Consider the following 11,586-nt stretch of genomic DNA (forward strand, 5'->3'; position numbering starts at 1 on the left):
GGAGTGCATGGTGTTATGGAGACACTTCGTCTTGATTAGGTTGCTCTCCTAGAACAAGGCGGCCGACGAGGTAGAGGGCGAGGTGTCCGAGCCAAATTCCCTTCGGACAAAGAACTCGGGTCGGTGTCCAACAAAACTCTAACTTCTTTCCAGATTTTACTTCATGATTAATGCATGTTTTTGGAATATTCGGGGGGATCTCCAAGCCTCCAAACCTTAGGAGATTTAAGAAATTAGTTTGCATGCATAAGTTAGCAGTAGTGGGGATTTGCGAGTCCAAGTTATCCTTTGTTGAAGTTGAGTCGATTCGTATTCGGTTAAACTTCGATTATGTAGTGTGCAATTTGTCAGGGGAGGTCTGGATTTTCTTTCGGGCCCCCTTTGCTAGTCGGGTTATTGGAGAATCGGATCAGTATATGTCCCTGCTCTTGGGGCATCCTCGGTTTCCTACTGAGGTTCTTGTTTCCTTTGCTCATGCAAAATGCTAGTTGAATGAACATGAAAGGCTCTGAGAGGGTTTGTTACAGGACAAGCCAAGGCAAGAGCCTTGGTATGTAGTGGGAGATTTTAATCTTATTTTATCGGTGAATGAAAAGAGAGGGGGGCGGCACTTTCGGCCGACAGAAGGGTTAGAGTTATCCCGCTTTATGTACAACGGAGAGGTGTTTGATGCAAGTTCACTGGTTCTACGTTCACCTGGTGTAATAATAGGTTCAGGAGAGCACGAATTTGGAAACGTTTGGACAGAATGTTGATTAATCTGGCCTGCTTGGATTTTTTCTTGTCAGTTTCGGTCTCACATCTAGTTCGCGCACCGTCAGATCACGCCCCTCTCCTGATATCCTTCACCCTTAGGACCAACATTACGAGTCGCTCATTCCGCTTCTTGAATATCTGGCCTTCCAGAAGGGGTTTTCTTGATGTGATCAGGTTGGCATGGCAAAAAGAGGCGACCGGGTCACCTTTCTGTGTGGTGTGGACAAAATTAAGGAGTGTATCTCGTGCACTTTATCTGTGGAATAAGGACACGTTTAGGGATGTATTTGAGAATGTTAAGAAGGGGGAACCTGCGGTGGCAGCGGCTGAACTTAGGGTCCAATCTGATCCGTCCGTCGAGACCCATACTGAGCTACAACGAGCTCAAAGCCACTTGAATAAACAGTTAGCAATTGAAGAGCTTTTTTGGAGACAAAAGGCTAGGATCAAGTGGCTCCAGCACGGTGACCATAATTCGAGATATTTTCATTCAGTAGTCAAACAGCGGCAGTTCCAAACCTTTATTCACAGCATTCAAGATTCTCGAGGGGAATGGGTGACGGATGAGGCAGAGATAGGGAAGGAAGCTATCGGGTACTTTAGTAACTTATTCACGGCCAATCCTATAGCCGATTATCAACTACTCCATGTTATTCCTAATTTGAGTTCTAATATTGATAATACTAGACTGGAGGAGGTCCCTTCCTTCGAAGAGGTGCGAAAGGTGATATTTGAGATGGATGGTGATAGTGCGGCTGGACCAGATGGTTTCACGGGACAATTCTTTGTGGATGCCTGTGAGGTGGTAGCTCAGGATGTCTATAGGGCAATTGTGAGCTTCTTCTGTAGTGCGGAGTTGCCTCGATTCGTCATAGCGGTGTCTATTGTTCTTCTGCCCAAGACTATGAACCCTAATGACTTGACGCAGTTTCGGCCTATTAGTGTTTGTAACTTTCTTAATAAGGTGATCTCTCGTATTTTGGTGGGGCGGCTCTCGGGTGTCTTGCCCCGTATCATCTTTTTGCAGCAAAGTGGTTTTGTCCAAAGTCGGTCTATTTCAAATAACTATTTGCTTGCTCAGGAGCTGATACTCAAAATAGAAAAGAAGTGTAGGGGTGGCAACCTAGCGCTTAAGCTAGATATGGCTAAAGCGTATGATAGGGTCCCTTGGGAATTTCTTATTGCCGTGTTGAGATGGTTGGGCTTCGGCGAAAGGTTCATCAACATGGTGTGGAGGTTGATTTCCAACGTTTGGTTTTCCGTGATTATCAATGGCGTGCCCTATGGTTTCTTCAAATCCTCTAAGGGCTTATGTTAGGGGGATCTGTTATCGCCGGCATTATTCATTATTGGGTCGGAGGTTCTTTCCTGAGGCTTGAATTCTCTTGTCAATCAACTCAGTTTCGTGGCGTTTAAGGTACCTAGGCACTGCTCCCCTATCACTCATTTGGCGTTTGCAGACGATGTCATCATTTTTGCTAATGGGGGTGCGGCCTCACTGAACCAACGTCCCGATTTTGAAAATGACACATATCCAAATCATGTATTTAAATGTTCAAAAGTTTTGTATGGGTTAAAGCAAGCTCTAAGAATTTGGTATGAACGTTTAAGTGATTTTTTGGTTGTGAATGGTTTTAAAAGGGGTATTATGGATACCACTCTTTTCACTAAACAAAACTTCAATGATCTTCTAATTATGCAAATATATGTCAATGATATTAATTTTTGTACTACTAATGTGTGTTTATGCAAGGATTTTTTCACTAATATGCAAAATGGGTTTGAGATGAGTATGATGGGAGAGTTAAATTTCTTCCTTGGACTCTAAGTGCTTAAAACTCAAGAGCGTGCATTCATTAATCAAACAAAGTATATAAAGAAACTTCTTAAAAGATTCAGAATGGAGAATTCAAATCAAGTTGGAACGCCTATGTGTATATCCACCAAATTTGACAAAGATGAAGAAGGTACGAAAATTGATGAGAAAAAGTATAGAAGTATGCTTGGTAGCTTATTTTATTTAGCAATAATTAGATCTGATATTATGTTTGCCGTTTGCTTGTGTGCTTGTTTTCAATCTTATCCTAAAGAATCTTATTTAAATACTGTTAAAAGAAATTTTAGATATTTAAAGGGAATCTTGAATTATGGTATTTGGTATTCTAAATATCATGAATTTGCCTTATGTGATTTTTCGGATACTAATTTTAGTGGGTGTAGGATAGATAGAAAAAAATACTAGTGGTACATGTTATTTTTTTGGTAATTGTTTGGTATCATGATTTAACAAGAAATAAAATGCTATCTCTTTATCTATGGTGGAAGCAGAATATGTAGTCACCGGTGCATGTTGTGCTCAATTGTTATGGATTGAACATATCTTGAATGACTTTGGACTAGTGTATGACTGTGTCTCCATGTATTGTGATAACATGAGTGCCATAAATTTAACAAAGAATACCATTTAACATTCTAGTACAAACCACATAGACATAAAGCATTATTTTATTCGTGATCTTATCCAAAAAGGTGGAATTTGTGTAAAATATGTTTGTTTGAAAGATCAAATTGCTGATATTTTTACAAAAGTTCTATCTTTGGATCAGTTTGTATTTTTAAAGATAAAATTGGACGTTTTGGAAAAGATTATCTTAAAATTTTTTGGTTAAATTTTATCGGACGTCCGATAGTCGATGAACGGGTGTTTGACAGTGTTCTACGCTATTTTTCAGAAAAATTTTGCATCGGACGGTAGTGTCGGACGATTCCTTTCGTTCGGCCGTCTGACACTTAATAAGGGCATATTATAAAGGGTTTTTTCCTTCATTTGGTTCAGATATCCTTTCTCTCTCTCGGACGCACCCCTTCTTTTCCCTCAAATTTCAAAAGTTCAAATTCGTTTCTTCTCAAGAAAAATTTCTAAAAATTGATTCTACAAACAATCTCACAGCCTTTTTGCAAACAGGTTAGGATCTAAACCTTTTTCTAACTGTCAAGCATTCATCCGATCCCAAATTTCATCATAAAACCTAGTTTCAAAAAACTCATCCACTTTGGCAGATTCGAACATTCATCTTCATCTAGATAGCACAATTAGTCCATTTCATCCACATTCTCATCACATTCTGCAAGAAAATCACTCGACATTTCATTATAGTGTGATTGAGAGGCAGGCCTTTCAGTGTCGGACGTACAACCTCACTCAGAGATGAAGAAGTTGAGGTGCCATCAATAAGAAAATCTGCTCGTCTGTCTGAAAAACACATTTCCAAATAGAAACGGACTGATCAAATCGAGCCACAATCTACTACATTGCCCAGATTCATCGATGATGTTGCTAGAGATAAATTTGAGTGAATTTCACAAAAAGGTTTCATCACTCAAAAAACCATCATTCCCTCTGAATTCCGTAAGCTTGATTTAGACCCTGTTCTTAAGTTTTTTATTTTAAAAAATGGTCTCATATTCTGTCCCTACCCAACACCTACTACCCTGAGATGTTACATCAGTTTTTTACTAATTTTAGGAAAGGTAACTCTCATACTGAATTTATTTCTCATGTTAATGGAGTGAATATTCTTCTTACTCCTGACATTGTTAATCCTGTTTTGAGAACAAAAATTGAAGAAGACTGTCGTAGTAAAATTACGAATTTTTTCTCATATGAAGAATTTTCAACTGCTTATCATAATTTTCACACTGAAAAACTGATGACTTACTTTCATACTTGCTTTAACACACCTGTTGAGACCAAATTGGAGGATCTTAGTTCTCAAAATCTGATCATTTTTACAATCATTTCCAATTTGTTGGCTCCCATTGATGGTCATAGGACTGATGCAAATAAAATGAAACTTTACTTGTTTTATTGTTTTGTTGAGAAAATTCGAATTGACTTTGGTTTAGTCATGTATAAATTCTACTCAAAGTTAGTACTGACAGCCGTAAGAAACTTTCTTATGGAAAGTTTTTAACTTCAATTTTTGCTCATTTTAAAATTTCTTTCACCGGAGTATCTCCAAAAGAAACTTCCTCTTCTGTTTTCACCAAAGCATATTTTGAGAGAAAAAATATCAGATTTTTTGATAGCCACTAGTGTTATAAGGAAGTTATTTTGGAGTCTCGAACCAAAAGTCGTCATGAAACCTTTGTTACTCCCAGACCTTCTAAATAGCCTCGTCTTACTTCACCATTTTCCATTCATTCTCGCAAATCCTCTTCTCAACCCACTTCATCCACTAACGAAATCATTAGGTTACTTGAGGATCTCAAGAATCATGTTCTTCTTCTTGAAGATGGTCTAATAATGACCATGACACCTGAGCAACAGGCTGCATTCTTGGATAAAAGAAATTTGCTTATTGTGATGACCCTACCTTCTCCTAGGGCCTACCCTAGAAGTTAGCGAATCGCCTGCCTGACTCTCGCCAGGACTCACTCACTTACATTAACTTCAGAGATAACATTATCATTGAACAATTGAACATTCACTCTTAAGTACCACTCCAATCAACTTGAAACATAGATTTGTCCATTAAAAGAAACAAAATACACGTTCTAAACATCCATTCTTAATATTACATCAACTCAAAACAGAAGATTCAACCATCTTAAAATACAAAAGAAAACGTGACTCCAATATATATGCATAGTGATGGAATTTCCCAAAACAACTTTCCAATTCCATCCAATCACTTTTCAATCTCCAATTCCTATAAGGAAAACAAAGCTAAAAGGGTAAGCTTACGCTCGTGAGGTTTCCATGCAAGCAATAATCAATAAGCACTTAAATCAGTACAATTAAGCGAGTAGTGCACATTTCACTGTACAATCACTTTCATTAAGCAATTAAGGAAGCACATCACCAAATAATCACTTTTAAAAGGATACGGTGCTCGTATTAGAACCACTTCAATGCACTACACACTCCACCGAACTCCTCCTTATAACCTCCAAAATAATAATCACTTCCCTCACTTGGATGGCCATATCAATATCAGTAATCTGCTACTCCGTGGTAATACTCGAGTATACCGAAACACTTATCCAAAGCTACCGTCCTACCCGACCAAACCCTTTGTTGGCTCGAATAGTCCGTTGAACAGAGGGTTTTGGGGCCCAGTTCAGCCAGTGTGATAAGGTACACACATAGCTTACAGTCATGCACACTTACAATATCACTTGATCAATTATCAACCTTCAACCTCAACTAAGCCGAGTGCGATAAAGTACACCCTCGACTTAGAAAGCGAGGGACAATTGAAAACACTTCACAATGAATCACTTAGCAATATTTCATAATAAGCACATTTACCATATAATTGCACTTAGGTACACATAAGCAGTTTAATACATAAATTCGGAAAACACTCACCAAAGATTCAAATGACTACTCTCGAGTCTCGAGTTGGTTTCCTGGTTTATGGCTACTTCCTGGTACAAGTAAATAATTCTAAAGTGAATATTCATTTTATATACAACCACTCATCTTACATAATTTAAGGTTTAAGTAACTAAAACCCAAGTTCCTAAGCTTATAAAACGAATCACCAAAATCTAGCAACCTTCCTTACATTTGTCTTCAAGATTATTAAGTTTGGTAGCTTTAAAACAAGGTTAATGTACATATACACCAAATTTTAATATCATATAAAACACTTGAGCTAAGATTAACTCATTTTCAATCTAATGTGCAAGGATTAAGACAAGGAAATGTTTCATTTCTTCCGTCTAGGCTAAAACAGATTCTAGTTTGACCTTAAAGTACAAATATAATATATTCAATATTCATTTATCATTTTATTTTGAAACTCATTGACTTTATTGTTTTAATCAAGAATTATACCTGTTTTCCCAAGTTAATAATTTATAAGATATTTATTTTAGAATTAAATTATTTTCCACTCAAGATTCTAAGATTACGGTTTAGGAGTACTTCATTGGTCCCCTTTTTAATTAATTAAACTTTAGGTTATTTGTAAGTTAAATTTTATTCCACTACACCAGTCCCTCAAATTTTATAGTTTTTAAAACATTTGTGAAGACAATATTAAGTAATTAGAAGCCAATTTAGGTACATAATTATCATGAGTTTTCCCCTCATTTGCTTTAGTTTAACTCTACTTGTGGAACTGTATATAGCCATTAAATCCCAGGGTAACTGTAGCTATCATTTATGAAAGCTTACAAAGTTGGAAATTAGAGGAAATGCTGGTTCAAAGTTGGTTCCTCACAGCCATTATCAAAGCAAAGTGCATCTGGGAACAAAAAGGAAAGCAACAAGAAAGGCAGCTTTGCCACCCTCTGATGTTTTGATCACTACTGGAGCTACGCTTATCGGATTGAGGCAAATTTTATAGCGTTTCGAAACTAAGACATAGACCTACATTTCTTCTGAAGACATCAACATCCAGTTATCGCGTTTTCAAGGCCAAAAATGGACGGTCAGAAGCACAATCTGTTTCATTTTCTCGGTCAGCAACCAAAACTAGTAACGTTACTTCAAGCTTTCGACGAAAACTCTATTCTTTCACTTGCTTAATGAAAACTAAGACAAAGGGAGAGAAAATACTCTTTTTCATATCTTTGAACTACACAATATACATATATATATACACAAGTGTAACTTAATTTAGATCCTAAAATCATGCTAATCTAAATCAATCTATTACCTAATTAATATATGATACTATAATCATATGATACCTAATTAATACATGATACTATAATCATATCTTTCCTAATATTTACAATATCAAATCTTTCCATAATATCAGATCACATATCTTCAACACTCCCCTTCAAGCTGGAGCATAGATGTTGCTCATGCCCAACTTGTTACAAAGATAATCAATCGAACCCCATGTAGAGCCTTCGTAAAGAGATCTCCCAATTGTTCTCCAGTCCTTACAAATCCTGTAGAAATCAAACCCTGCTGTATTTTCTCACGAAAAAAATGACAATCTATTTCAATGTGTTTTGTTCGCTCATGAAATACGGGATTGGATGCAATATGAAGAGCTGCTTGGTTATCACACCACAATTTTGCAGGCATTGAGGTTTTGAGACCTACTTCAGTTAGAAGTTGATTTATCCACATGATTTCACATACCGATTGTGCCATAGCTCTATATTCTGACTCTGCACTCGATCGCGAGACAACATTCTGCTTTTTACTCTTCCATGAGACCAAGTTTCCTCCAACAAAGACACAAAATCCAGTTGTGAATTTTCGATATGCCTTGGATCCTGCCCAATCAGCATTTGAAAAACACTCAATCCTAGTATGACCATGATTTTTATACAAAATATCACGTCCAGGAGCTCCTTTTAAATAACACAAAATTTGTTCTACAGCTGCCTAATGATTAACAGTAGGATTAGACATATATTGACTAACAACACTGATTGAATACGCAATATCTGGACGAGTCACTGTAAGATAATTCAACTTTCCAACCAATCTTCTATACCTCCCAGGATCTTCTAACAATTCACCTTCTTTTGTGAGCTGCAAGTTAGGAATCATTGGGGTACTAGCTGGTTTAGCCCCCAATTTTCCCGTTTCAGATAGTAAGTCAAGAACATATTTCCTTTGGGACAGAAATATCCCCTTCCTACTCTTTGCTACCTCAATACCCAAAAAATACTTTAACAGCCCCAAATCCTTTGTCTGAAATTGACTATGGAGAAAAGTTTTAAGAGATGAAATACCTGCAGCATCATTCCCAGTGATAACAATATCATCCACATATACTACCAACAAAATAATACCAGTTTCAGACTGTTTGTAGAAAACAAAATGATCAGATTTGCTTTTCTGCATCCCAAACCTTTCAACTGCTAGACTAAATTTTCCAAACCAAACACGAGAACTTTGTTTCAGTCCATACAAGGACTTCCGAAGATGACAAACCTTCCCAGACTCCCCCTGAGCAACAAACCCTGGTGGTTGCTCCATATAAACTTCCTCTTGGAGGTCTCCATGAAGAAAGGCATTCTTGATATCTAGTTGATGCAAAGGCCAATTATGAGTGGCTGCCATAGAAATGAATAACCTGACAGATGTTAACTTAGCAACAGGAGAAAAAGTATCAGAATAATCCTCTCCATAGATTTGGACATAGCCTTTGGCAACAAGGCGAGCTTTTAACCGAGCAACCGACCCATCAGGATTGAATTTAACTGCAAAAATCCACTTACTACCAATGGCCTTCTTCCTGCAGGTAAATTTACTAAGTTCCAAGTATCATTACCATCTAGAGCATTCATCTCCTCTATCATAGCATTGCGCCATCCGAGATGGGATAGGGTTTCATGAACAGTTTTAGGAAGGGAGATAGAATCAATAGATGTAATAAAGAAACAAGAAGAGATGGGTAAATGATTATAAGATACACACGAAAACACAGGATAAGTGCATTGACGCTTACCTTTGCGAAGAGCAATAGGAAGATCATCACTTGAGACAGGATCTAGTAACGAAGGAACTGGTTCAGGGTATGCATCAGGAGACTTTTGTCGTCGAGAATATACTTGAGTAATTGGAGGTTTAACAGGGGAAGAACTTGAGGATGTGACAGTATAGATTAACAAATCATCATCTTCCTCCTGACATGAATGAGATGAGAATGGGGTAAAAGGTGTATTTTCAAGAAAAGTAACATCAATGACACAATGTACTTGCCGAGACTAGGACAATAACATATATATCCTTTTTGGACACAGGAATAACTAAGAAAAATACATTTCAATGATTTGGGGTCTAATTTAGTGACTTGGGGACGAGAGTCGCGGATAAAACATGTACACCCAAAGATTTTAGGTTCGATGGGAAACAAAGGTTTATTTGGAAAAAGAGTGTTACCATTCAGAACAGATGAAGGCAGACGATTAATTAGAAAGCAAGCTGTGGACACTGCATTAGCCCAAAAATGTTTAGGAACATGCATTTGAAATGATAAGACTCTTGCAGTTTCGAGCAAATATTTATTCTTTCGTTCTATGACTCCATTTTGGGATGGTGTATCCACACAAGAGGTTTGATGAATAATGCCATTTTGCACCATATAAGATTGAAAAGGTGCGCATAAATATTTTTTGGCATTGTCACTTCACAATATTTGTACAGAACGCTTAAATTGAGTCTTAATCTCAGCACAAAAAGCACAAAAATGAGAAAACAACTCTGACCGATTTTTCATCAAATATAACCAAGTCATACGAGAATGGTCATCGACAAAAGTAACAAAATACTTGAATCCAGTTTTAGAAATGACTGGACTAGATCCCCACACATCTGAATGAACTAATGCAAAAGGAGCATCCGCTCGTTTATTGACTCTAGGACTCAGATTAACACGATGATGTTTGGCAAACTGACAAGACTCACAATCTAATAAAGACAAGCTCTGAAATTGTGGACAAAGTATCTTTAACAACGGGAGAGAAGGATGACCCAACCTACAATGTGCTTCAAATGGAGTTACAATTCCAGAACAAGCTATGGACTTTGGTATCTGTGTGTCAAGAATGTAAAGACCTCCAGATTCATACCCTTTACCAATAATCTGTTTCATCGTAAGATTCTGAAACAAGCAATAATCAGGAAAGAATTAGGCAGAACAATTGAGGGCACGAGTAAATTTACTCACAGAAATTAGATTAAAAGACAACTCAGGCAAACTTAAGACAGATGACAATAAGATTAATGGAGTGGGATTAACTGAGTCTGATCCAAAAATACGAGATTTTTACCCATCAGCTAAGGTAACTGTAGGTGCAGATGTGTGTGATTGAAAGGTAGAAAATAGACTAGAATTACCCGTCATATGATATGTAGCACCAGAATCAATTACCCATTTGGAGGACGAAGACACAAGGCATGTGTTTGGTTTACCTGACTCAGCGATGGCAGTTATGGGCGTAGATGAAGACTAAATGATTCTTGATACTGAGAAAATTTAGCAAATTCATCTGCAGAGATCATACAGACTTTTCATGGTTAATAGCATCGTTGGTAGAAGCAATATGTGCGGATTGAGTTCTCTGGTTCCTGTACTGCAATTTCATACAATCACGCTTTATATGACCCGGTTTATGACAATAGTGACACACAACCACTTCTGCATTCTGTCCTCGAGTGTCAATTCCTTTACCACCACCTTTGTATTGCTGTTTTCCAAGACCAACAAGAGCACTGCTGGACTGAACAGACTGGGTATTCTCTGTGCGAAACACCCTACTAAACACATCTTGCAAGGATGAGATCTCAGGATTGGAAAGAATCTGAGATTTAGCAGCTTCAAATTCAGGTGAAAGGCCAGCCAAAAAACTCATAATTGCCATCTGTTCCCGTTGAGTTTGCTGAACTTTCACATTAGAACTAAACGGTAATAACAGATTAAACTCCTCATAAATTTTCTTAAAATCCATAAAATAAGTCATAATGGACTTATCTTGTTTCTCTGCACGATAAAAGGCTTGACACACATCATATATGCGAGAAATATTCCCTTTACCAGAGTACAAAAATTCTAAATACTCCATTAATTCCTTAACAAATTCACAGTGATTAATTAAGCTAATTACCTCACTGTCAATAGAATTCCATATTTGCAGGAACAATCTAACATCTTCCCTTAGCCATGTCTGTCTTGAACCATCTTTTGGAGGATCATTAGTCAGATGATTGTCTTTATCAATGTTTCGCAGATAAAGACGAACCGTTTTGCTCCAATCAAGATAGTTAGAATTGTTGAGTTTGTGGTCCATGATCTTAGACATCACAGGAACCACATCAGACGTAACTATAGATTTCATTTCTGCCAT

General features: G+C 37.4%; 1 protein-coding gene across 1 annotated transcript; it reads right to left on the bottom strand.

Annotated features, from left to right (window-relative positions):
- Window positions 1–7,556: 7,556 nt before the first annotated feature.
- On the bottom strand, window positions 7,557–11,586 carry LOC140035757 (uncharacterized). The gene is made up of 6 exons (XM_072077121.1): window positions 10,747–11,586; window positions 9,885–10,343; window positions 9,158–9,366; window positions 8,156–8,975; window positions 7,868–8,004; window positions 7,557–7,671 (listed from the first exon to the last, which is right to left on the bottom strand). The coding sequence occupies exons 1-6, from the start codon at window positions 11,584–11,586 to the stop codon at window positions 7,557–7,559; spliced, it is 2,580 nt and encodes an 859-aa protein (XP_071933222.1).

The sequence above is a fragment of the Coffea arabica genome, chromosome 2c (genome assembly GCF_036785885.1).
Source record: "Coffea arabica cultivar ET-39 chromosome 2c, Coffea Arabica ET-39 HiFi, whole genome shotgun sequence".
In the NCBI taxonomy this organism is placed as follows: domain Eukaryota; kingdom Viridiplantae; phylum Streptophyta; class Magnoliopsida; order Gentianales; family Rubiaceae; genus Coffea; species Coffea arabica.

Excerpts from the sequence above, each read along its gene's own strand:
- LOC140035757 (XM_072077121.1), bottom strand. The coding sequence starts at position 11,586 with ATGGCAGAAATGAAATCTATAGTTACGTCTGATGTGGTTCCTGTGATG. Across the intron at positions 9,367-9,884 it reads AGACTCAATTTAAGCGTTCT|GAGGAAGATGATGATTTGTT; the intron begins GTACAAATATTG and ends CATTCATGTCAG. Across the intron at positions 7,672-7,867 it reads ATAGAGCTATGGCACAATCG|GATTTGTAAGGACTGGAGAA; the intron begins GTATGTGAAATC and ends TGATTTCTACAG.